The 27006-nt window shown below is 45.9% G+C and overlaps 1 protein-coding gene across 3 annotated transcripts in view; it reads right to left on the minus strand.

Annotated features, from left to right (window-relative positions):
* Positions 1 to 542: 542 nt before the first annotated feature.
* The window catches only part of mbd4 (methyl-CpG binding domain protein 4), a 52704-nt gene continuing 26240 nt past the window's right edge, over positions 543 to 27006 (minus strand). For 2 of the 3 annotated variants that reach the window (XM_038810849.1, XM_038810850.1), the window contains exons 6-8: positions 16325 to 16474; positions 7724 to 7827; positions 543 to 1003 (exon numbers count right to left, since the gene is read on the minus strand). In XM_038810849.1, coding sequence (XP_038666777.1) covers positions 926 to 1003; positions 7724 to 7827; positions 16325 to 16474 — 332 coding nt within the window. In that variant the 3' untranslated portion in view covers positions 543 to 925. Of the gene's footprint in view, positions 1004 to 7723; positions 7828 to 16324; positions 16475 to 19653; positions 19809 to 27006 lie in introns of all 3 variants that reach the window. The other variant, XR_005462254.1, reaches the window with a different exon arrangement.

A 27006-nucleotide genomic window follows, 5' to 3' on the forward strand; every position in this document is an offset into this window, starting at 1 on the left:
TGGTTTTCTCTCTGGCATACCACAAATTGCGACAACGTGCTCAACAGCCTCTTACAATAACCAATTAAATTGGTTATAGTTCAGGAAACTGTAAAGTTGTAAAATTGATTGAGGCGAGTTAAGTAGCAGTAACCATTGAAACAATTGCTCACTCAGCTGATGTGGAGGACAAAAAAAAGTAGCTGAAGCTTTCCAATCTGATCAAAGAATGATGAATTCATCTTGCCATGTACAATTTCTCATAACGTGTAAAAGTCCTTCAGGTTAGCCTACCTCAAATTTGGGAGATGAATCCTATCTCACACATGATAGAATACATCACCCCTTGTAATGAGGCATATGTGTTGCACAATAAGAAGTTATTTTGCACATCATTCTCTCAGTTTCAATAATATATTTCAGGGACATTATTGTGGAGAACAGAATCAACTTAGAAAAAATATGGCTCAGAGTGACATTGCCCAAACCTGCAGTTAATATAAGGCCTATTCAAGATCAGATCTGCCTGCAATTATACAATCTTCTTTTTGCTCAAAGTCCAATTTTTTATAGGAACTCCAAGGTAGAGGTCACAGCAGGAATTTGGGTAACATTCCCCATCACCCATTCGAAACAAGGGCTGATGAGACTAATCATAGAACATGACAAAGATCAGCTAACTCAATACAGTTAAAAGTTTTGCCACTTGGCTTGTCATGGCCAAGCCTACTACTCCTTTCAATATTTTTATTCAACATTGCAAGGAGCTAATTTCTGTAACTATATTGATTAGCAATTTGAATGATTAGAATTCATGCAGAGATATGGGTCTGTTTCACATCCATCCTGTGGCACTGATTGTACTCACTTTGGAATTATCAGCATGCACAGAATTCCAACCTAAACACTGCTTGTGAAAGCAATGAATCACCAAAGCAGTGTCTCGTCAGGACAGGCCCAATGTCTCCTGATTCTCCCAAAGCCACGCCCAGTACTTGTTGAGTTTGTGATCTTGAGGCTGTACCTGGGAAATAAAAATGTTGAAAAATACAGATGAGTTTGCTGGTGATCTTTCAGAATTCTTCTGTTTCTGGGCTGTGGTTGAAAGTGACTTTCTACAATTCGTTACACTGAGTTTTACTACCATGTCACCGAGTAGAGGAACAAATATGTGATTGGATGTTGCCAGAGGGAGAGCTTGGAGTTCAATCAATAGAACAAAATATCATAATTCATTAAACAGACCACTTATTATTTTTAGTTCAAATCTTAACATAGTCTCTTTGTGCAGTATGTATACATCATGTGGAGAATGCCTGAAGTCACCTAATACCTGGTTTACTTTCTGGGAGCTCTCTATCTCTCTCTCTCTCTCTCCCCCCCCCCCCCCCCCCCCCCCAACCTTTTGCCGAGCAGAGGTGCTTTTGTTGCAGTATGGTTCCATGGACACAGGTGGATCTTTACCAGTCTTTACATGTAAACCTAGTTCCTCATTCACCTGAGGAAGGGGCAGTGCTCCGAAAGCTAGTGTTGAAAACAAACATGTTGGACTTTGATCTGGTGTTGTAAGACTTCTTACTGTGCTCACCCCAGTCCAATGGCAGCATCTCCACATCATGTAAACCTAGATATTGGTTATTTAATCACAGGAGGGGAGTAACTTCTAACAGCAACTCTGCACACATCTCATGACAACAAGAATACTTCACAGTTTCTGGATAACGATAAAAGCATCAAGCTCAGTTGATCTTTCCAACCCTGGCTCTTGAATGTTGAAGCTAATTGTATGTAATGTATTCTCTTACAGCCAGGCTAAGATCTGCAGGCTCAACTCAAACAGGCTATTAAACTGGAAACCATCTTTCCCATTGGCTCAATGGAGCATTATGGGCTGCATTTACCCACAAAGCCATCTAGGAACTTTTCAACTGGAACTATGGAACCCATGTGGATAGTCATCCTGTCAGCCTTTCTCGTAGGATTCAAACACAAAGTAGAAAGTAAAAATGCTTTAAGCAATATCCTCATGACCGTGGGAGAGGCTCAGCTTTCTGACCTTTACTCAGCTCGGTATCCACCTCAAGCAGAAGGTTGTTTAACTGTGGTGGGAAGGAGAGTGTGGCTCACAAGCCTGATGCACACTTTCAAGAAACGTGGCTACCAAATACAGGCATGGAGCAGACCGCTGATTGAGTCGTCCCTTGCTATACTCCACAACACCAAAACTGCAGCTCTGCTACAAGAACCTCGAGCAGAGACCTTAACTATCTCAGCAGGAAACATAGTCAAATCTTCCTGACCTGTATTATAAGGGTTGGGGGAAGGAAGATACAAAGAACAAAGAAAATTACAGCACAGGAACAGGCCTTTCGGCCCTCCGAGCCTGCGCCGATCCAGATCCTTTATATAAACCTGTCACCTATTTTCCAAGGATCTACTTCCCTCTGTTCCCCACCCGATCATATATCTGTCTAGATGAATCTTAAATGATGCTATCATGCCCGCCTCTGCCACCTCCGCTGGCAAAGCGTTCCAGGCACCCACCACCCTCCGCGTAAAACACTTTTCACGCACATCTCCCTTAAACTTTCCCCCTCTCATCTTGAAATCGTGACCCCTTGTAATTGACAACCCCACTCTTGGAAAAAGCTTTTTGCTATCCACCCTGTCCATTCCTCTCATAATTTTGTAGACCTCAATCAGGTCCCCCCTCAACCTCTGTCTTTCCAATGAAATCAATCCCAATCTACTTAACCTTTCTTCATAGCTAGCACCCTCCATACCAGGCAACATCCTGGTGAACCTCCGCTGCACCCTCTCTAAAGCATCCGCATCCTTCTGGTAATGTGGCGACCAGAACTGCACGCAGTATTCCAAATGTGACCTAACCAAAGTCCTGTACAACTGTAACATGACTGCCGACTCTTGTACTCAATACCCCGTCTGATGAAGTCAAGCATGCTGTATGCCTTCTTGACCACTCTATCGACCTACGTTGCCATCTTCGGGGTACAATGGACCTGAACTCCCAGATCTCTCTGTACATCAATTTTCCCCAGGACTCTTCCATTGACCATATAGTCCACTCTTGAATTAGATCTTCCAAAATGCATCACCTTGCATTTGCCTGGATTGAACTCCATTTGCCATTTCTCCGCCCAACTCTCCAATCTATCTATATTTTACTGTATTCTCTGACAGTCCTCCTCGCTATCTGCAACTCCACCAATATTAGTATCATCTGTAAACTTGCTAATCAGATCACCTATACCTTCGTCCAGATCATTTATGTATATCACAAACAACAGTGGTCCGAGCACGGATCCCTGTGGAACACCACTAGTCACCTTTCTCCATTTTGAGGCACTCCCTTCCACCACTACTCTCTGTCGCCTGTTGCCCAGCCAGTTCTTTATCCATCTAGCTAGTACATCCTGATGCCCATACGACTTCACTTTTTCCATCAACATGCCTTGGGAAACTTTATCAAACGCCTTACTGAAGTCCATGTATATGACATCTACAGCCCTTCCCTCATCTATTAACTTGGTCACTTCCTCAAAGAATTCTAATAGGTTTGTAAGACATGACCTTCCCTGCACAAAACCATGCTGCCTATCACTGATGTCTATTTTCTTCCAAATGTGAATAGATCCCATCCTTCAGTATCTTCTCCAACAGTTTGCCTACCACTGACGTCAAGCTCATAGGTCAATAATTCCCTGGATTATCCCTGCTACCCTTCTTCAACTAAGGGACAACATTAGCGATTCTCCAGTCCTCCGGGACCTCACCCGTGCTCAAGGATGCTGCAAAGATATCTGTTAAGCCCCAGCTATTTTGTCCCTCGCTTCCCTCAGTAACCTGGCATAGATCCCATCCGGGCCTGGGGACTTGTCCACCTTAATGCCTTTTAGAATACCCAAAACGTCTCCCTTCCTTATGCCGACTTGACCTAGAGTATTTAAACATCCATCCCTAGCCTCAACATCCGTCATGTCCCTCTCCTTGGTGAATACCAATGCAAAGTACTCATTAAGAATCTCACCCATTTCCTCTGACTCCAAGCATAAATTCCCTCTTTTGTCTTTGAGTGGGCCAATCCTTTCTCTAGTTACCCTCTTGCTCCTCATATACGAATAAAAGGCGTGGGAATTTCCTTAACCCTGTTAGCCAAAGATATTTCATGACCCCTTTTAGCCCTCTTTATTGCGCGTTTGAGATTCGTCCTACATTCCTGATATTCCTCCAAAGCTTCATCAGTTTTCAGTTGCCTTGATCTTATGTATGCTTCCTTTTTCATCTTAGCTAGTCTCACAATTTCACCCGTCATCGATGGTTCCCTAATCTTGCCATTTCTATCTCTCATTTTCACTGGGACATGTCTGTCCTGCACTCTAATCAACCTTTCCTTAAAAGACTCCCACATTTCAAATGTGGATTTACCCGTAAACAGCTGCTCCCAATCCACATTCCCTAGCTCCTGCCGAATTTTGTTATACTTGGCCTTTCCCCTATTTAGCACTCTTCCTTTAGGACCACTCTCGTCTTTGTCCATGAGTATTCTAAAACTTACGGAATTGTGATCGCTATTTCCAAAGTAATCACCGACTGAAACTTCAATCACCTGGCCGGGATCATTCCCCAATACCAGGTCCAGTATCGCCCGTTCCCAAGTTGGACTACTTACATACTCTAAAAAACTCTCCTGGATGCTCCTTACAAATTCTGCTCCATCTACGCCTCCAACACTACATGAGTCCCATTCAATGTTGGGGACGTTAAAATCTCCCATCAGAACCACCCTATTGCTCCTACATTTTTCTATAATCTGTCTACATATTTGTACCTCTACTTCACGCTCACTTTTGGGAGGCCTGTAGTAAAGTCCCAATAATGTTACTGCACCCTTCCTGTTTCTTAGCTCTACCCATATTGCCTCAGTGCTCGAATCCTCCATCGTGCCCTCCTTAATCACAGCTGTGATATCATCTCTGACCAGTAATGCAACTCTTCCACCCCTTTTACCTCCCTCTCTATCCCTCCTGAAGCATCTATACCTTGGGAGATTTAGTTGCCCAGTCTTACCCATCCCTCAACCAAGTCTCAGTAATACCAATAACATCATATTCCCAGGTACTAATCCAAGCCCTAAATTCATCTGCCTTACCTGCTACACTTCTCGCATTAAAACAAATGCACCTCAGACCACCTGTCCCTTTGCGTTCATCATCTCTTCGCTGTCTACTCTTCCCCTTAGTCACATTGAGTTTATTATCTAGTACCTGACTGGCTTTAGTTGCTGCCTCTTTACTGACCTCTAACTTCCTAATCTGGTTCCCATCCCTCTGCCACATTAGTTTAAAACCTCCCCAACAGTGTTAGCAAAAGCACACCCTAGGACATTGGTTCTAGTCCTGCCCAGGTGTAGACCATCCGATTTGTAATGGTCCCACTGCCTCCAGACCCGGTTCCAATGTCCCAAAAATATGAACCCCTCCCTCCAGCATCATCTCTCAAGCCACGTATTCATTCTGACTATTCTTGAATTACTACTCTGACTGTCTCGTGGCACTGGTAGCAATCCTGAGATTACTACCTTTGAGGTCCTACTTTTTAATTTATCTCCTAACTCCCTAAATTCTGATTGTAGGACCTCATCCCGTTTTTTACCTATATTGTTGGTGCCTATATGCACCATGACAACTGGCTGTTCACCCTCCCCCTTCAGTATGTCCTGCAGCCGATCTGAGACATCCCTGACCCGAGCACCCGGGAGGCAACATACCATTCGGGAGTCTCGTTTTCGACCACAAAAACGGCTGTCTACTCCCCTTACGATTGAATCCCCTATGACTATAGCCCTGCCAGTCTTTTTCCTGCCCTTCTGTGCAGCAGAGCCAGCCACGGTGCCATGAGCCTGGCTACTACTGCCTTCCCCTGGTGAGTCATCTCCCCCAACAGTATCCAAAACGGTATACCTGCTTTGGAGGGAGATGATCGCACGGGACACCTGCACTGCCTTCCTGCTATTTCTCTGCCTTTTGGTCACCCATTCCCTGTGGTGTGACCAACTCACTGAACGTGCTATCCACGACCTCCTCAGCATCGCGGATGCTCCAAAGTGAGTCCATCCGCAACTCCAGAGCCGTCATGTGGTCTAACAGGATCTGCAGCTGGACACACCTCCCGCACATGAAGGAGTCAGGGGCATCGGCCGCGTCCCTGAACTCCCACATTGAGCACGAGGAGCATAACATGGGTCTGGGATCTCCTGCCATTTTTACCCTTTGTCTTAATTGATTACAAATATAATATCAAATAATGAATAAGGGAAAGGAATAAAGATTTTACTTACCAATCACAATACTTACCAACACAAGAAGAGTTAAATTTCTCCCAGCTACTGCTAATTGGAGTACTTTCCTTACCAGCCAATCAGGTCACTGCTTTGCTGTGATGTCACTCTCCATGGTAAGTTTATAAAGTTTTAAAGAGGTAAACTTACCTTCCCGACAGACCCCTGGCCACTGCTCCCGCCGAAAATCTGAAGGCCGCTGCTCCTTCTCACCAGTCTTTTTTTTTGTTAGAGGAAGAGGGCATGTGGGGGATACTACACTGTAGTGTCTCGGGTTCAGCCACTGCCCAAATATATCAGTTCACTCACCTTCCCAGAGCGCAATTCAACCGCTCCCACTCAGCTCCTTCTTCTCACCGCTCCTGGGAAACTTACCTTCCCAATAGCCCCCTGGTTACTGCTCCCGCTGCTACCGCTGAAAAACTCTTTGTGCTCTTTAATGAAGTCTCGCCCCGGTCTCTCCACTCTTTAATGAAGTCTCGCCCCCGTCTCTCCGCGCTCTTTAATGAAGTCTCGCCCCTGTCTCCCCGCGCTCTTTAATGGGGGTAAAGAGTTGGAGGGTGTTGCTGGGTGGCTATCCGAGTTTACTGCTCTGGGGTACTCGGGCTGATTATGTTTCAGCTTCTTCCTCTGCCCATCTCTTCAGTCCCAATCCGTCCTTACAGATCATAGAATCATAGATTCCCTACAGTGCAGAAGGAGGCCGTTTGGCTCATCGATTCTGCACCGACCTCTGAAAGAGCACCCACGCTAGGCCCACCCTCCTGCAATCCCAAAGCCCATCTAACCTTTTCACACTAAGGGGCATTTTAACATGGTCAATCAACCTAACCTGCACATCTTTGGACTGTGGGAGGAAGCTGGAGCACCCGGAGGAAACACACGCAGACACGGGGAGAAAGTGCAAACTCCACACAGTCACCTGAGGCCGGAATTGAACCAGAGTCCCTGGCGCTGTGAGACAGCAGTGCCACCGTGCCGCCCCAATGCAGAAACCAATCCAGACTTTAAAACAATTACATTTACTGTAGTTTCACCAGGAGGAATTACCTTGGTAAGTTACTGTTAATCTAAATTATATATAGTCATATATTAAAGACTGATTCTGCAATGGCTGTAATGGCTACAGGTTTCCCATGAATGTTGCAGAGAACTAATGAGCACTTGTGTATGGTATGTCTGGCGTGCAATAAAAGGATATGCTGATAGGATGTGATGTATGGTGGAGGAGGCTTGTCTGGAGCATAAATACAGGCACAAACCTGTTCTATTGCATGGCCTATTCTCTGCTGTAAATTATATGTAAGATGCACACTCCAAACATTAGAGCCTTGCTATACATCTAGAAGCCACATTAAACGACAAAATGTTCTGGTTATCTCTTACCTCCTTCCATTCTTTAACACAGAAAATCCTGTAGGAATCATTCCCGTACTTCCCAATTCCATGCAATTCAATCGGGTACCTCCATTGTTTGGTCAGGAACTCATCTGTTACATGAATTATTAAAAACAATGTAAATAATTCGCAGAACTTAACTGCAGTAAATGGAAAGAGAAAAGGGGAACAGATCATTGAATACTTGCTGTATTCTCGGCCTTAGCGTAGTTTAGCGAGAACACGATTAATTTTTTAAAAAAAAATAATTTTTATTGAAATTTTTACAAAATATAAACATCTCAACTCTATTAACAAAACAACCGCGGTAACACCCCAAGAACAATACCCACCCAACTTCAAAAGCAACTACAAACAAAAAAAAAACCCAAAAGAACACCCAAACAACAAAAGGGAAAGAGATAACACCCACCACATCCCACAAACCCATGTACACAGTTCTCCCTCCCACCGATCCAAACCGCCCCCTCCCTCCCTCCCTCTCCCCACACCCCCACCCCACCCCCACCCCTCTCCCCACCCCACCCCCCCTCCCTCTCCCCCCCCCACCCCAACCCCCGAAAAACCTACTCATCCTCGTCCCAGTCATATGGGCCCTATGCAGCACCTTGAACTAAGCCTCATACAGGAAGAGGAGGAATTCACTCTCTCCAGGGCATCCGCCCACGTCCCCTCCTCAATCTCCTCACCCAGCTCCCCTTCCCATTTACCCTTCAGTTCCTCCACCGAGGCCTCGTCTACCTCCTGCATCACCCGGAATATGTCCTAAATCCTCCCTCCTCCAACCCACACCCCCGAGAGCAACCAATCCCGCACCCCTCGTGGGGGCAGCAAGGGGAACCCCTCCACCTGTTGCCTGGCAAACGCCCTCACATGCATGTACCTAAACATGTTCCCCGGGGGGGGGAGCCCAAACTTCCCCTCTAACTCCCCCAAGCTCGCGAACCTCCCCTCCACAAACAGGTCCCTCAACCTCTTAACCCCTGCCCTGTGCCAGCCCAGAAATCCGCCATCAATGCTCCCTGGGACAAACTGATGGTTCCCCCGTATCGGGGTCTCCATCGAGCCCCCCACTTCGCCCCTATGCCGTCTCTATTGCCCCCAAATTTTGAGTGTAGCCGCCACCACCGGGCTCGTGGTATACCTCATTGGAGGGAGTGGCAACGGCGCCGTTACCAGCGCCTCCAGGCTCGTGCCCACACATGACGCCGCCTCCATCCTCTTCCATGCTGCCCCTTCCTCGTCCATTACCCACTTACGCACCATCGCTGTGTTGGCAGCCCAATAGTACCCACAGAGGTTGGGCAACGCCAGCCCCCCCCTATCCCTGCCCCGTTCAAGGAACACTCTTCTCACCCTCGGAGTCCCATGCGCCCACACAAATCCCGTGATACTCCTGTTGACCCTCCTAAAAAAGGCCTTCGGGATGAGGATGGGGAGGCACTGGAACAGGAACAAAAACCTCGGGAGCACCTTCATCTTAATGGACTGCACCCTCCCCGCCAGTGACAGCGGTAACATATCCCACCTCTTAAACTCCTCCTCCATCTGCTCCACCAACCTTGTGAGGTTGAGCTTGTGCAGGGCCCCCCAGCCACCTGGACCCCTAGGTACCTGAAGCTCTTCCCTGCCTGCTTCAGTGGGAGCCTACCAATCCCCTCCTCTTGATCCCCCGGATGCACCACAAACAACTCACTCTTGCCCAGGTTCAACTTATACCCAGAGAAACCCCCGAATTCACTAAGAATCCTCATCACTTCCGGCATCCCCCCCACCGGGTCCGCCACATACAGCAACAGGTCGTCCGCATACAGCGACACTCGGTGCTCCTCCCCACCCCGCACCAGGCCCCTCCAGTTCCCTGACTCCCTCAATGCCATGGCCAGGGGCTCAATCGCCAACGCGAAGAGCAAGGGGGAAAGGGGGCACCCCTGTATCGTCCCCCGACCTCCTCCTATTTGTGGCTACACTCGCCATCGGGGCCTCGTAGAGCAGCCTCACCCACCGGATAAACCCCTCCCCAAACCCAAACCTCTCCAACACCTCCCACAAATACTCCCACTCAACCCTATCAAAGGCCTTCTCCGCATCCAATGCCACCACTATCTCCGCCTCCCCTTCTATGTCCGGCATCATAATGACATTGAGGAGCCTTCGCACGTTCGTATTCAACTGCCTTCCCTTCACAAACCCCGTCTGGTCCTCATGAATGACCCCGGGCACGCAATCCTCTATTCTAGTGGCCAGGATCTTTGCCAGCAGCTTAGCAGCGAAATCGGCCTAAAAGACCCGCACTGCAGAGGGCCATTGTCCCGCTTCAGGATCAAGCAAATCAGTGCCCGTGACATAGTTGGGGGCAAAGCCCCCCCCCTCCCTTGCCTCGTTAAAGGTCCGGACCAACAGGGGGCCCAACAGGTCCAAATACCTTTTATAAAATTCCGCCGGAAACCCGTCCGGCCCCGGCGCCTTCCCCGACTGCATGCTCCCTATCCCTTTGACCACCTCCTCCAGCTCGATCGGCGCCCCCAGTCCCTCAACCTGCTCCTCCTCCACCCTCGGGAATCGCAGCTTGTTCAAGAAGTGCCCCATTCCTCCCCCCACCGCCAGGGGTTCCGACCGGTACAGTTCCCCATCGAAGTCTCTGAAGACCCCATTAACATCTACTCCCCTCCGCACCACCTTCCCAGCCTTATCCGTCACTCCCCCAATAGAACATAGAACAGTACAGCACAGAACAGGCCCTTCGGCCCTCGATGTTGTGCCGAGCAATGATCACCCCACTTAAACCCACGTAACCCGTATCCCAACAATCCCCCCCATTAACCTTACACTACGGGCAATTTAGCATGGCCAATCCACCTAACCCGCACATCTTTGGACTGTGGGAGGAAACCGGAGCACCCGGAGGAAACCCACGCACACACGGGGAGGACGTGCAGACTCCTCTCCTTGGCTGCGTCCCGCTTTCGGAGCTGGTGTGCCAGCAGCCTGCTCGTCTTCTCCCCATACTCATACACCGCCCCCTGTGCTTTCCTCCACTGAGCTTCCGCCTTTCTGGTAGTCAATAGGTCGAATCTGGCCTGAAGGCTACGCCTTTCCCCCAGTAATCCCTCCTCTGGAGCCTCCGCATATCTCCTATCCACCTGCACCATCTCCCCTATCAGTCTCTCCCTCTGCACCCCCCTCTCCCTATGGGTTTGGATGGAGATCAATTCCCCCTTCATCACCGCCTTCAATGCCTCCCTCCCAGACCGTCCCCACTCGGACCTCCCCGTTGTCATTGGTCTCAAGGTACCTCTCGATACACCCCCGAACCCTCTCGGCCACCTCCTCATCTGCCAGCAGCCCCACCTCCAAGCGCCAAAGCGGACGTTGGTCCCTCTCTTCCCCCAGCCCGAGGTCCACCCAGTGTGGGGCATGATCTGAAATGGCAATTGCGGAGTATTCCACATCTTCCACCCTCGAAACCAACCCCCTGCTCAGGACAAAAAAAATCAATCCTCGAGTAGGCCTTATGTACGTGGGAGAAAAACAAGTACTCCCTGGCCCTTGGCCTCGCAAACCTCTAGGGATCCACCGCCCCCCCCCCCCAAATCTGGTCCATAAATCACCTCAACACCGTAGCCACCGCCGGCCTCCTACCTGTCCAGGACTTGGATCGATCCAATGGGGGATCCAGTACCATGTTGAAGTCCCCCCCCCATGATCAGGCCCCCCACCTCCAGGTCCGGAATGCGGCCCAACATGAGAACACGATTAATTACTGAAACTGTACAGCAATCGTAGAAAATATAATCATCGAAGATGTAATTCCTAAATTGCAGCACCTGTATCCACTAAAATTAGATAAAAACGCATTTTTAAGGCAGAATACTGAAATATACATATATTCACTTGTGCAAGGTTCACAAGGCCTAATGGGATACTGGAAATATGGAGGCTGAGGGGAGACCTCAGCCAAGAGTGCCAAGTCCCTGGGAAATTGCAGCGATGAACTAGAATGGGACCAGGGCTGAGGGATTCAGTTATGGGGAGAAGGTGGAGAAGTCGGATTTTTCACCACACAACAGAGAAGGTCAAGAGGAGACTTAATGGAGGTGGTCAAAATTCCAAAGGATTTTGTTCCCAGGAAGGTTGGTAACCAAAGAGCACAGATTTAAGATAATTGTCAGAAAGACAAAGGAGAGATGAAGAGTATTTTTTAATGCAATCAGTTGTAATGATCTGGAATTCACTGCCTTACAATACAAACTTCTGGAAAGGAATTAAATATTTACAATGAAAGGAAAATTACAGTGCTATGTGGAAAGTGCATGGGAATGGGGTTAACTGGGTTGCTCTTCAAAGAGCCAGCAAATATCACAGGATCTTTACAGTGCAGCAGGAGGCCACCTGCCCATTATGTCTGCCTTAGCATTCTACCTAGTCCCATTCCCCTGCCTTATACATAGATACATAGAATACACCAGCAAGAGGAGGCCTTTTGGCACTTCAAAACTGCTCTGCCATTTATCACGATCATGGCTGATCATCCAACTGAATAGCTCAATCCCGCTTTCTCTCCATAACCTTTGATCCCATTCGCCCAAGTGCTATATCTAGCCGCCTCTTGAATATCCCCGTAACCTTGTACATTCGCTTTTCAGATGGAAATCCAATTTTGAATACCTCGATCGAATTTGCCTCCGTCACCCTCTAAGTGTAATTCATTCCAAGTTCGAACCATTCTCTGGGTGAAAAAAAAATCCTCATATCACTTCTACTCCTTTTACCCACTGTTTGAATCTGCGCCCTCTAGTTCTTGATGTACTCTTGAGAGGAAACAATTTCTCATTATTTACTCTGACCATGCCCTTCAGGATCTTGAACACCTCTATCAAATCTCTTCTCAGCCTGCGTTCCTCAAAGGAAACCAGACCCAACCTCTCCAATGGCTACAGTTGTTTATTCTTGGAATCAATGCCATCACTGTCCAAATGAGGCCTAACTCACAGGTCAAATGATCTTCTTTGTGCTGTATAATTCTGATGCCATGAATTCAATAAAAAACACAACCACCAATCCATCAGCAATTTGTAATGTTCCAGACAAGCGACCACACGGAAGCGATGACTGTAAGAAAACCTAATATTTATTTTACCTACTATAATAAAACTCCTATCCCCAAAGGAACTCCCGCGCCCGCCCACACTTGGGTCAGGGTATTTATGTCCCATGGGTCTCTGGCTTAAGGGTGTAGCTCCGACCCTTCATATGGATCATATTCAGGTGAGGCCACAGGGACTCTGATGTTGCAGACCCTGTGGACTCCGGTCGGGCTATAACACAATTAATGCTAAAAATGTTGCTGAAAAGACAGATTGTTGAAGGTTTTCATCTTGAACTCAGCAGGATAGATGGAAGAATACCAGATTTCAAACGATTATAATTTATACTACATGAGAAAAAGGCGCAAGTTGGTTGGAAAGTTTTCAATGATAAGCTATGGCCATCTAGGCCATGGAGAAAGCAACAAGGAACGATAAGTTCCTGGGTAATTCACAAATGGCGCAAGGCTTGAACATATTCCTTCTGTTTGCAAAGAATGATGGTTCCTGTGTACGAATGTATGTCACTTCTAGCAGGTGTAAATGAGCAACATTGCAAGCTCGATTGATTAACATAAATTAAAATGTCAGCAAACATTTCCTTAGCTGAGGATTAGAGCCCAGCTACAGGCTCAGAAACTTCATGTGGAGCTTGCATACTGGGGATTTCCAGCTCCTGAATGTGAGAATCAAAACACATTGAGTAGTTTTTATTCTCAGAACACACCACACTGCATTATATGAAAACAAAAGGAAAATTGGAAAATAGGAATTGTGAAATGTGAGCTATGGGAGGAAAAAAACCTAAACTAAATGCATTTCATTTATTCAGCACTTCACAATGTTAACCTTTAAAAATACCTGAGCTACCTGTTATCTGGTTAGATCGGAGTGGTCTGATATTTATGTTAAGCACATAAAAAAATTGATAAGGTGCTCGGATACAGAATTTAGACACATGCAGACTTTATCGTGTCTACCAACTGGCCTCAGAGAGTGGCCAATAACACTGGTTTCAGCTGTTACCTTAAGAGCAAATGGCAGGAAAAACCTCCCTGATAAAATAACAGCTTCTGCAAGAACTACCAATGCACCAGTGGGAACTGGGAGGGGAGAGGATCAAATTCATTTAAATAACCCAGAAAAAGGAAAGGTTTGCAGGAGGAAGAATAAATGAATACAGAATCTCTGTAATAAGCAGATCCACATTGGGAGGCAGAGGAAAACTTTATTTTATAATGGAAACAATTGGGAATAGGTCTTGGACAAGCAAAAGAAAAGTAACTTTAACCATGTTTCATAAAGCAGTATTTAGACAGTGTTACAAATGCTGTATTTATGTGGCCTGAATCTTTCAGTTTCAGTGCAGTATGCAGTGTTTCACCATGGGTCAATCAGGTGCATTATAGGGTGGAATTTTATGCTCCCATTGTTGCAGGAGGTGGAATGGAAAACGCGGTGAGCCATTCAAAAGTCTGCTGACTTTGTCAGGACAGGAAAATCCTTCCAGTAGGAGGGTCTGTAAAATTCTACTCATAGTATGGATACGTTTAGGTCACAGTACGACTGAGATAAACATTAGAAAATACACTCGAGCTTCCAGACCACCTGTGACAATGACACAGGAGATCGACGAGTAAAAACAAAAAGTGTCAAAAATAAACAGGAAGCCTGCCACCAATGGCCATTGGATGAACTGAACATTCAACATTATAAACATGAAAATGCTGTATCTTTGGACTACTATATAAAACATAAGAGGCAAAGTATGCAAGAGACATGACATTCATCTCTATGGGGTTGAGAGCCACTGTATTGTATTCCCCATTGCACTCGTGTTTGATATGTTTTCAAGATGTGGAGATGCCGGCGTTGGGCTGGGGTGAGCACAGTAAGAAGTCTTACAACACCAGGTTAAAGTCCAAAAGATTTGTTTCAAACACTAGCTTTCGGAGCACTGCTCCTTCCTCAGGTGAAGGAAGCAATGTGGCTCACCTGAGGAAGGAGCAGTGCTCCGAAAGCTAGTGTTTGAAACTAACCTGTTGGACTTTAACCTGGTGTTGTAAGACTTCTTAATGTGTTTTCAACACATTTAATAACTCAGAGATACTTTACGTTATTTTCTTTCTTTTCAAATGTAATTTCTGTAGATACCCCAACCAGTTAAAACCTGCAATGTCTTTCTGGTGTATGCATGTTTGATTTGGATTATGTTTCCTAGAGGGTGTGGAGCAGTTTTACTAGGCCTTCAATGGTATGCAGTCTGGGAGTCCCACATTGATTTCCTTTCCATCCAACAGTGAGACTACCTCCTGATATCTCAGTGCAGGAGGAACTCCCCATTCCATGGCACTCTGTGACACTGCAACAACATACAATAGAGGAGCTGAAATTAGGGCGCGATTCTCTGGTCCCCCACCCCAGTGTTGCTGGCGGTGGGATTCTCTGGTCCCCCACCCCAGTGTTGCTGGCGGTGGGATTCTCTGGTCCTGCCGCTGTCAATGGGAGTTCCCATTAAAGCCACCCCATCCCTCTGGGAGACCCGCGGGAGGTTGTGTGCTGCCGACGGGACTGGAGAATCCTGCCGCCAGCGAATGGCCGGATAATCCCGGCCCAGATCATAAGAGGAAATATAATCATCAGTAGATTTAGAAATATCATAAATTTGCAGAGACCAAATTAAGGAAAATAGCAAATGGTGACCAAAGAGGCATTTTAATTCTGCTTACATCAATGTACATATTGTTGATGATCTTCAGGTATAAATTGACACATGGGAGGATGACGGAGTTACACCAAGAGACCTAATTTAGGCAAGGGCAGGAAAGGGTTCTTAATATTTTGGTTACGAAGGGCTGACCAACCTAATTGAATTATTTCATTAGATAAGGGATGGTTGATCAAGGTGGAGTGGCAGATGTTGTACATATGGACTTTCAGAAGAAATTCGACAAAATGTCACACAGGAGGCCAGCTAGTGAGCTGGAAGCCTATGGAATTAAGGGGAAAATGGTGGTATGGATACAAAACTGGTTCAGTGACAGGAATCAATGGGAGGTGGTGGTGCATGGATATTTTGTATTTTGAGGTGAAAAGTAGTTGGGTGCCCCAAGAGTCAGTTTTGGTACACGGCTCTTCAATTTTAATAAACAACCTTGATTTGAGTGAAGGGAATAACGTTAAAGAGTTTGTAGATTAAAGAAAATTAACTTAGAAGATCATGGTGAGGGTAATGGTGGCTTCAGGAAGCCAAAGAGTTTGCTGAAATGAGTAAAGCATGGCAAATGCAGTTTAATGAGAAGAGTATGAAATGGTGTACTTTGGAAGAATTAAGATGGAAAGACAATATACCAAAAATGCCTCCTTCTGGTCTGTAATTTTCTATATTTCATGAATACTGTAACTTCAAAGAAATATAAAGGCATAGTTTTATAAATAGACCGAACTGACAAAATGGAACACATTAGGGCTGACCAATGGAATAGAAACTGTGGAATAATACCAGAAAACTTAGCGATGGCTTTGGCTCTCAGCTCATATAGGCCAAGTGGTCTCAGAAGTTCTGCTACCTCCTTCCAATCAGCTACCCGGGCCACTTCAGCAGAAGGGTATCTTTCCAGGAAATCCCACAGCACAGGAATGGCTTTTTTACCTGATACAAAGAAAAGACTATTACCAGAAAAATTACAAATCAAGATCTGTGATGATTGAGAGGCTAGATAGCAAAGCTAGTCTGTAGAATACCATTCCAATACTATGTCAGCATCAAACAATCTCAAAAAACAGGATAATGACAGACTCCTTTCTGCCTCAGAAATTCCTCAAATTTAATTTATGTCCCATGAATTGTGTGTCAAACATTAGGCAGTTTTCTGCTGTACTTAATATACCTCAAATTAAAGCAGAAAGAGCTGGAAATACTCAGCAGGTCAGGCAGCATCTGTGGCGAGATAAACAGTTAACATTTTGAGATGAATAGGATTCTTCTTCAGAACTGAAGGAAGGCAGAAATGAGAAAGCTTTTATGTTGTTGAAAAGAGGGTGGGGAGGAGGAACAAAAGAGAAGGTCTGGGATAGGGTAGAGAGCAGGAGAGATTTAATAACAAAGATGATAAGGAACAAAAGGCAAAAGGAATGGTAATGATTGGAGTAAAGAGACAAAACGTTTGCCCAGAGTGATTGTTAATGGGAGAACAATGAACAGCTCTGTTTAAAAGTAAAAACATGAAAGAAAAGATTTGAGTCTGTGTTTGGTCTCCCCAGTGTAAGGAGGCTGCACGGTGAGCAGCAAATATGGTATCCTAAATTGAAAGGAATGTTTGTGGCTTTTTGCAGCCTTCTGGATGTAACATTGAGTTCAACAATTTCAGGGCATATTGCCGTCTCCCATTTTGACTGTTTCTTTTTGCCATGTGCCAATCAGAATCTTGCCTTTCAAGTTTTTGTTTTCTGACAGAGCTGTTCATCATTCTGCCATTAACACTCACACTAGAGCAATGCTTTGCTTCTTTACTCCAACCATTACTACTCCCTTTGCCTTTTGTTCCATAACACTTTTGTTATTTAATCTCCCCTGCCCTCTACCCTATACTAGACCTTCCCTTTTGTTCTTCCTCCCCACCCACTTTTCAACAATATAAAATTCATCATATTCCAACTTTCTTCAGTTCTGAAGAGACATATTCAACTCGAAACATTAACTCAGTTTCTCTCTCCACAGATATGACAGGCCTCCTATGGATTTTTAAAGCTTTCTGTTTCTGGTTCAGAATTCCACTATCCTCAGTATTTTGCTTTTAAGACAGCTCAATATCTGTTAGTGAGCAGTTGGCACCAGTCTGAACTGGACTACAATTCAGCTGAAAGGACAGTGTGCTCACCTATTGTCTCCTTATTTTTGGGTAATAAGATGGATATTGTTAGTGCTGGCAAAAAAAAAATCAACAGGATCATTAAATTTATATTAATATACATGTAAAATTTTATTTTGTAGCCTTTCATACTTGTGACAATAAAAGATTATTATTATTTGATCTTCTATTTATTATACATTTATGCAAAGATATGAATGTAGGAGAGTTGATCAGTAAGTTTGCAGATGATACAAGGATCGGAGGGATGGTAAACAGTGAAGAGGATAGCCTTCGATTACAGGAGGATATAGACGGGCTGGTCAGGTAGGCTAAAAGCAAATTACTGCGGATGATGGAATCTGAAACCAAAGAGAAAATGCTGGAAAATCTCAGCAGGTTTGGCAGCATCTGTAGGGCGAGGAAAGAGCTAACGTTTCAAGTCCAGATGACCCTTTGTCAAAGCTCTGTCAGAAATGTGATCAGTAGAAAATGGATTCAATCTGACTAAGTGTGAGGTGATGCACATGGGCAGGACAAACAAGACAAGGGAATACATGAAAAATGGCAGGACCCTGGGAATAATAATAATAATCTATTAATCTTTATTAGTGTCACAAGTAGGCTTACATGAACACTGCAATGAAGTTACAGTGAAAATCCTCGAGTTGCCACACCACACTACAGCGTCTACGGCGTGGTACACTGAGGAAGAATTCAGAATGTCTTTCAGGACTTGTGGGAGGAAACCGGAGCACCTGGAGGAAACCCATGCAGACACTGAGAGAACGTGCAGGTTCCGCACAGACAGCGACCCAAGCCTGGAGTCGAACGTGGGTCCCTGGCACTGTGAAGCAGCAGTGCTAACCACTGTTAAGCACTGAGGATCAGAGGAATCTTGATGTGCATGTACACTGCCCTTTAAGGTAGTAGAGCAGATGGATACAGTGGTTAAGAGAGCATATTGTATACTTGCCTTTATTAGCCGAGGCAAAAGAGTTAAGTGCAGGGAGATTATGCTGGAACTGCATAAAATGTTGGTTAGGAGACAGTGAGAGCATTGTGTGCAATTCTGGATTCCACATTACAGGAGGGCTGTGAAAGCACTGGAAAGGGTGCAGAGGAGATTTACCAGGATATTGCCTGGCGGAGAGTGTTAGTTATGAAGAGAGATTGGGCAAACTTGGATTGTTGTCCTTGGAGCAGAGGAGACTGTGGGGGGACATGATTGAAATGCATAAAATTATGAGGGGCATAGAGAGAGTTGACAGGAAAAAACTTTTCCCCTTCGTAGAGGGTGAATGACTGGGGGCGTAGATTTAAGGTCAGGGTCAGGAGGTTTTGAGGGGATGTGAGGAAAAACTTTTTTTACCCAGAGGGTGGTGGGAATCTGGAACTCAATGCCTGAAAGGGTGGTGGAGGCAGAGACCCACAGAACATTTAAGAAGCATTTAGACGTGCACTTGCAATGCCAAGGCATACAAGTCTATGGGCCAAGTGCTGGAAAACAGATTAGAATACTAAGGTGGTTGTTTTTGATTGCCTCAGATATGATGGGCTGAAGGGCCTTTTCTGCACTGTTAACCTCTATGACTGGTGAAGGCGATTGAGGGGGCCGTTGCCCCAATTCAGGCGTTCATGGACACGATGGATCAGCGATTAGAGGTACAGGGAGCAACACTCAAGAAGGTGGAGGAGGTGCTCACTGACCATAGCGATCGGATTGGCAGAGATGGCGGAGGAGCGGATGTCATTAAATGCCTGAGAACGGTTCCAGATGGCAGAATTTAAGAATTGTTGGGCTACCGGACAGACTGGAAGGTACATACGCCACGGATTACATCTCCAAGATGTTTGGAAAGTTGGTGGGGAGAGGATCTTTTCAACACATCCTGAGTTGCACCGGGCCCATCGATCATTGATGCAGAAGCCCAGGTGAGGAGAGCCACCACGGGCGATCATAGTCATGTTCCATTAGTACCTGGACAAGAAGCGGACCCTGAGGGCGAAGGACCATCGAGATGGTAGATGGGAGGGCCATGCCATCAGAATATACCAAGATGTTGGCAACAAGGCTGCAATCCATAAGATCCACGTGTGATTTGGGATGATCTACCCAGCTCGTCTTTGGGTCACCTACAAGGACAGAAACTATTATTTTCATGCGTCGGAGGAAGCGGATGACTTGAAGAGACATAGGTTGGGGGGGGGGGGGGGGGGGTAATTGAAGTGGTTGAGGACTATGGTCTGTTCGTTGTGAAGTCCTCCTGTATCTGTATTTCTGTGTGGGAATATTGTAAAAGTGGGGAGGGTGTGGTGTTGTTATGGGGTTTGTTGGTGGGGGTTGTTTGTTGTATTGTTGGAGCTGTTTGGGGGAGGAGATTGGGTATGGTTCTCTCGTTTTTCTTTTCTTCCTATAATGTTTGATATTAAAGTTGGGTATGGCTCGTGGGGGCTGATTGTTGATTCAACGTTTGAAAGACTTTGACATTTACCAAGGGTGAGGGCACCCTGCTAGCAACAGAGCTAGTTAATGGGAGCAGAGAAGGAGAGATGGCTGCAGATGGTGATCTTGGGGGAGGGGGTTCTTTTGTTCTTCAATGTAACATGCTTAGGTTGTTTGTTTTGTTTTGCTTTGGGTGGGGGAGTTTCTGGTTGCCAGTGGGTCGTTTGTCTGGTGTCCCGGGGCGACTGAGAGAGGGGGATTAGAGAAGGGGGTGAATGAGTAGTTTGCTGACGGTGACGGTTCTTTTGTTTTTGAGCTGGCTTGATGGGTGCGATGGCGGCCGTCTCGGGAAGGCCTGGAGCTGGTGCTGGTTGGAGACCCTGCTTCACGGGGGGGGGGGGGGGGGGGGGGGGTTGTTTCTGTCCCAGTGTCTCCCAGTCTTTCTTTCTCAGGATTTCTTTGGCAGGTCAATAAATTAATATCTACTTTTGTTTGGGTGGATAAAACCCCTTGGGTTCGCATGGCGTTTCTGCAAAGGGATAGACAATCAGCGGAGTTGGCATATCTAATCTGCTGTGTTATTACTGGACAGTAAACATTGAGAAGGTGAGGGGTGGTCTAAGGATCCGGACTCTATATGGGGGTGGATAGAGGAGGCTTTGTGCATAGGATCGGGTCTGAGGGCTCTTGCTAATACTCCACTCCCATTCTGTCCGGTAACATTTTTGTCGAGCCCAGTGGTAATAGCCTCTTTGAGGATTTTGAATCAATTTAGACATTATTTTAATTTAGGCTCTATATCGCTGTTGGCACCATGTTTATGCCGTCTGGTTTAGTTTCAATGTTCAGGGCATGGGAGAGGGCGGGATTGAAGAGGTTTAGGGATATGTTTCTGAAGGGAAGGTTTGCTGGTCTAGATGAGATTTTGGACAAGTTCCACCTCCTGAGTGGGAATGTATTCAGATACTTTCAGGTGTGCGATTTTGTATGTAAGGAGCTTTCTTAATTTCCCCTGGTACCAGCACCCTTGCTTATGGATAGGGTCCTGCCCTTGGACGAGATAGTGCAGGGATGGATTTCAAGACATTTATGGGCAGTTGTTGTCGACTGAGCAGGCATCACTGGAAGTAAAGAGGAAATGGGAGGAAGGAGCGAGTCCTGGATGGGCAAAGAAGAGCCGCAATATTGACCATGACGGACAAACATTCGGATCGACCAGGACATCGGGGCCAAGTTGGCAAGGAGGTGTGCGGCCTTCAACAATGCGAAGGCGGTGCTCTATAACAAAGGAGTGCAATTCGGGGTGGTGTATATGCTCGATTTCAAGCACGATGGACTCGACCATTACTTTGACATTGCAGAGCAGGCAGAGGCCTTCATTAAGGTGAAAGGACTGTTACTGATCGGAGGAAGGCTGATTGGTACCTATATTGCGAAAGACAGGTTGGGGATTTTTGAAAGTGTTGTGTGTTAATTCTCTGGATGTTGGGAGGGGATTTTCCGAGGGTGATGGAAGGGAGGCCAGGACCATTGGGGGTTGTAAAAGCAGTGATTGATATGGCACCTGGGGGTGAGGAGGAGCTCAGTAAGGTTACTGCCTTAAGTAAGGGTACTTGTGTAGGGAGGATGGGCCAGGGGATTATGTTTTTGCTTTCTGTTGCCTGTTTGGGCAAGGACCCTGGGTGGGACTACCTCACCAGAAAAAGGAGTAGGCTAGTGAACGGTAATGGAACTGGGAAGGGGGGGGGGGGGGGGGGAAGGAAGATTGCGACTTACTGGGCCAGTTTGGGCGAGGCACAATGAATCTATTTTGTTTGATTGGTGAGGGAAGGAATTATCTGGGGCAACAGGTAGTCTGCAAACTCGGTGGTGTGGCCGGATGGGTGGGGAGAGGAGGTACTGGGTGGAAAGGGGCTTAGTTGGGGCTGGTGGCCATCTTAGGTGGGCCTTGGGTCTAAGAAGGAATATGCAATGACGGGTAATGGTTGACTCTTAAGTGGTGGTGGGGGAGTGGGCATGGGGGGAGAGAGGCCTCCGACAAGGCTAGTCACCTGGAATGTGCAGGGCTTGTAAAAAGGGTGGGAGTTTTTTCTCATATGAAGAATTTGGGGGCTGATGTGTTTTTACAGGAAATCCATGTGGGTGCGGGACCAGACCAGGCTTCGCAGTCAGGGTCAGCCAGGTTTTTCATTCAGGCTTTGATAGTAGGGCCCAGGTGGTGGCAATTTTAATCAATAATATTAATTTTAATCAATAATATTCCGAGCAGGGAAGTTTGATCGGTCACAGGTACATTGGAGGGAATGTCAACGGTCTTAGTAAATGTGTATGCCCCGAATTGGGATGATTTAACGTTTATAAGGAGGCTGTTGGCCGCAATACCAAATCTAGACACTCACCAATTGATTCTGGATGGAGATTTAGACTGTGTTTTAGACCCGAGACTGGATTGCTCTAAGCCGGTCTGTGGCCCCTTCCGGAATGGCAAGGTGCTTTCTGCATTAGTGGAAGTGGCATGGGGGGGTTACACACCCTTGGGTTAAGGAGTTCTTCTTTTCCCCCCCTCCAGTGCCCACGATGTACTCGAGGGCAGATTATATGGTTATGAATAAGACACTCTCTCCAGGGTGAGGAGGCGGTCTGTGGTTATCACAGACCGTGCTGTGCATTTGGTAGGCCTGATGTTGGAGGTGGGCAAGATGCACCGCATAGGATGGTGGTTGGATGTAGGCCTTTTGTTGGATGTGGGCTTTTGCGGGTGGGTTTCGAGAGCCACAGGTGAATACATGAAGCCCCATGTGAATGGGATGGTTTTGCCCTCTATTTTGTGGGACACGTTGATGGTGATGATTAGAGGGGGGGGGGGGGACCATACATATAAGGCATACATGGACAGGGAGGCTAGGGAGAAGTGGCAGAAGTTAGTTGATAAGATCTTGGAAGTGGACTGTAGGTTTGCGAGTGACCCACTATCTATGGATAGGGTGGTGTGATAGCTGAGGCATTTGAAGGGTTGGCCTATGGGTATGTGGAGAAGGCCAGCTGTGTCTTGGCTCACTAGCTAAGGTGGTAGGTGGCCTCTAGGGAGGTCAACCAGGTTAGGGATTTGGGAGGTAGGCTGGTGACCATCCTGGACAAGGCAAATGGGGAATTTTGAACCTTTTACAAGAGGCTTTATAGGTTGGAACTATAGTGATATCATGGTTGTGTTGTAGGTCACCGACTAACCATTAGGAATCTCATTAGTATGTAAGTGAATGTTAAGAGTCAGACTGACTGGAGAGCTGGAAGAGAGAGGTTGCTTGTGCATGTTAATACTGTTATTCATCTGTTGTTTTGTATACAGTTTACCCACAGTTAATGTTAATAAATCGTTTATAGCTTTAGCTACAAGTGTTCTTGCAATATAAATCAGACCATTCAACAAGAACATTACATAGTACCAGGGTTGGATGGTACTGTCTTATTTCCACACTACTATCAATATCAAATACAAAACTATGTGAGATCCAAGAAGAGGCAAGGAATCATCAAATTCTTCAAGGAACATCAACTCACACTGGCCCTGAGGTCAATGTATGGAGTTCTACAATATAAGATCTGATCTCAGTGTCATGAATGGAATGGTACTTCATTTGAACACTATAGTTGTACCTCAATCTCTTCGTAAGTATGTACTGAAGAGTGACATCTCAGGATTGAGAAATGTATACGTCGAGCTTGTGACTCTGTTTACTGGCCAGGTATAAACTAGGATGATTTTTATCAATGACTTGGATGATGGAGTTGAAGGTTGGGTTAGTAAATTTGCTGATGACACCAAGATTGGTGGAGTTGTGGATAATGTGGAGGGTTGTTGTAGGCTGCAAAGAGACATTGATAGGATGCAGAGCTGGGCTGAAAAGTGGCAGATGGAGTTTAACCCTGATAAGTGTGAGGTGATTCATTTTGGTAGGACAAATTTGAATGCGGATTACATGGTTAACGGTAGGGTTCTGAAGAATGTGGAGGAGCAGAGAGATCTTAGAGTTCATGTCCATAGATCTCTGAAAGTTGCCACCCAAGTGGATAGAGCCGTGAAGAAAGCCTAAAGTGTGTTAGCATTTATTAACAGGGGGAATGAGTTTAAGAGCTGTGAGGCTATGCTGCAACTGTACAAGACCTTGGTTAGACCACATTTGGAGTATTGTGTGCAGTTCTGGTCACCTCATTATAAGAAGGATGTGGAAGCATTGGAAAGGGTGCAAAGGAGATTTAGCAGGATGCTGCCTGGATTGGAGGGTAGGTCTTATGACGAAAGGCTTTTCTTGTTGGAGTGAAGGAGGATGAGAGGTGACTTAATTGGGGCGTATAAGATGATGAGAGGGATAGAGTGGATGTTCAGCGACTTTTTCCTCAGATGGTTGTAGCTGTTACAAGGGGGCATAACTATAAGGTTCATGGTGGAATATATAGGAGGGATCTCAGAGGCAGGTTCTTTACTCAGAGTGTGGTTGGAGCGTGGCATGCTCTCCCAGCTATGGTAGTGGAGTTGGACACTTTAGGAACTTTCAAGCGGTTATTGGATAGGCATATGAGTGCACTAGAATGATTGGGAGTATGTTGATTTGATCTTAGTTTCAGACTAGTTCGGCACAACATCATGGGCCGAAGAGCCTGTACTGTGCTGTACAGTTCTATTTTCTATGATATTACAGGATGGTCAGTTGTTGGCCAGGTGCATTGTTGCAAGCAAAAAAGGGAACCGTTGCAAATATATGATTCACCTATAGCATCATGGCAGAAAGTAGCTATGGATCTCCTTCACCTATGAGGGAAAGATTATTTAATTATCATAGGCTATTTTTCAAACTATCCTGAAATGGCTCTACTTTCAAATATAACGGCAAGCAGTGCAATACTGCATACCAAGTCAAATTTTGCTAGACACGGAATTCCTCAAGTCGTGAGTGACAACGGTCCTTGTTTTAGCTGTAAAGAGTGGCAACACTTCGCAGTCACGTATGATTTCAATGACGTCACATTGAGTCCGATGTATCCACAAGCCAATGGCAAAGCCAAGAACGGTGTATATATTGTCAAGCAATTGTTGAAGGCAATGGACAGCCAATCTGATCCATATCTGGCACCATGGAGTTACAGAGCGTCACCACTGTCACATGGTAGATCGCCATCAGAGTTACTCATGAATAGAAGGTTGCGTACCACACTTCCATACTTGGAAAAGGAGAATGGTGTGGTACTGCAGGAAATGCAAAACATCTAAACAAAACAAAAGTTATTATTTTTAAAAACAAAAGATGATAGAGTGTCTAAGAACTTTACTGACTCTGAGTAGTGATGACATTGTGAGAATAGAAGATTCAGGCAATTGGTCGAGAAAAGCCATTGTACTTAAAGAAGTAGCACCTCGTTCCTACAATGTAGAGGCAGAGGAAGAGTTGGTTTTAAGAAGAAATCGTTGTGCACTCTTGAAACCAGAGAAGACTTTTACAACAATGTGATGGATGATGAATCCATGTCAGAATTAACATCAGCTGCAATGTCAGATACGTCAGCAGTTTCTGAGCATGAGAATGTCGTGGAAAACATTGAATCTACAAGTTCAGAGCAACCAGGTCAAACTTTGAGAAGATCAACCAGAGACAGAAGAAAAGATGATGGACTCAATTTAAAGAAAAAAAATAATCTGTTAGACTCACATGCTAAAGATATAACATGTAAATATACTGATGATAATGTATTCATTTATTCCTTCAAAGAAAAGGGGATGGAGCAGTATCGTGGTTGTGTTGTAATTCACCGACTGGCCACTAGGAGTCTCATTAGTATATAAGTGCATGTTAGAGTCAGGTGACCTCATACTGACTGGAGAGCTGGAAGAGAGAGGTCGCTTATGCATGTTAATACTGTTATTCATCTGTTGTTTTGTATATAGATGACCCACAGTTAATGTTAATAAATTGTTTATAGCTTTGGCTGCAAGTGTTTTTGTAATATAAATCAGGTAATCCGACAAGAACATTACAGGAACCATCAGAGACACGGTGGTGTAGTAGTTAGCACTGCTCACCTCACGGCTGGGTTCGATCCTGGTCCCGGGTCACTGTCCATGTGGAGTTTGCACTTTATCCCAGTGTTTGCGTGGGGAGAATATGCAAAGATGTTCAGCATAGGCAAATTGGCCATGCTAAATTGCCCCTTAATTGGGACTGATGCAGACAGGGAAGGCACCAGGACCAGATGGATTCCTGGTGGAATTTTACAAGATGTTTGTGGACCAGCTAGTTCCTTTACTGATGGGAATGTTTAATGACTCTCTGGGAAAGGGTTCCCTCCCTGAGGCACTTGGGCAGGCATCCATCTCCCTTCTCCTGAAAAAGAATAAGGATCCCGTAGAATGCGGGTCGTATCACTCAATGTCATTGCTTAACATAGATGCTAAGTTTCTAACACTGAGGCTAGAGTCCTGTCTCCTGGAGGTAGTTGGGGAGGATTAGACGGAATGGGCAAAGGGCCAAAGATTGTTGTCGAACACAAGCTGACTGATGAATGTGCTTCTCATCCCAGTGGTTGGTCCCGAGCTAGAGATAATTGTCATTAGATGCAGAAAAAGCATTTGATTGGCTCGAGTGGAGGTATCTCTTCGCTGTTTTGGAGAAATTTGGATTTGGCCAGAGGATTTGTGTCGTGGGTGCATTCGCTGTACGAGGCTCCTTCCGTCAGCGTTTGTACCAAGATGAGTTTGGTGTATTTTTGGTTGTCTGGGGGGTGTGGAGGGGGGAAGAGGCAGGGGTGTCCTGTGTCTCCACTTCTGTTCGCTTTAGCAATTGATCCATTGGCCATTTCCCCGAGGGCCTCAGATAATTGGAGTGAGGGGTGGAATAA

Source organism: Scyliorhinus canicula, chromosome 11, assembly GCF_902713615.1.
Source record: "Scyliorhinus canicula chromosome 11, sScyCan1.1, whole genome shotgun sequence".
NCBI classification, from domain to species: Eukaryota; Metazoa; Chordata; class Chondrichthyes; order Carcharhiniformes; family Scyliorhinidae; genus Scyliorhinus; species Scyliorhinus canicula.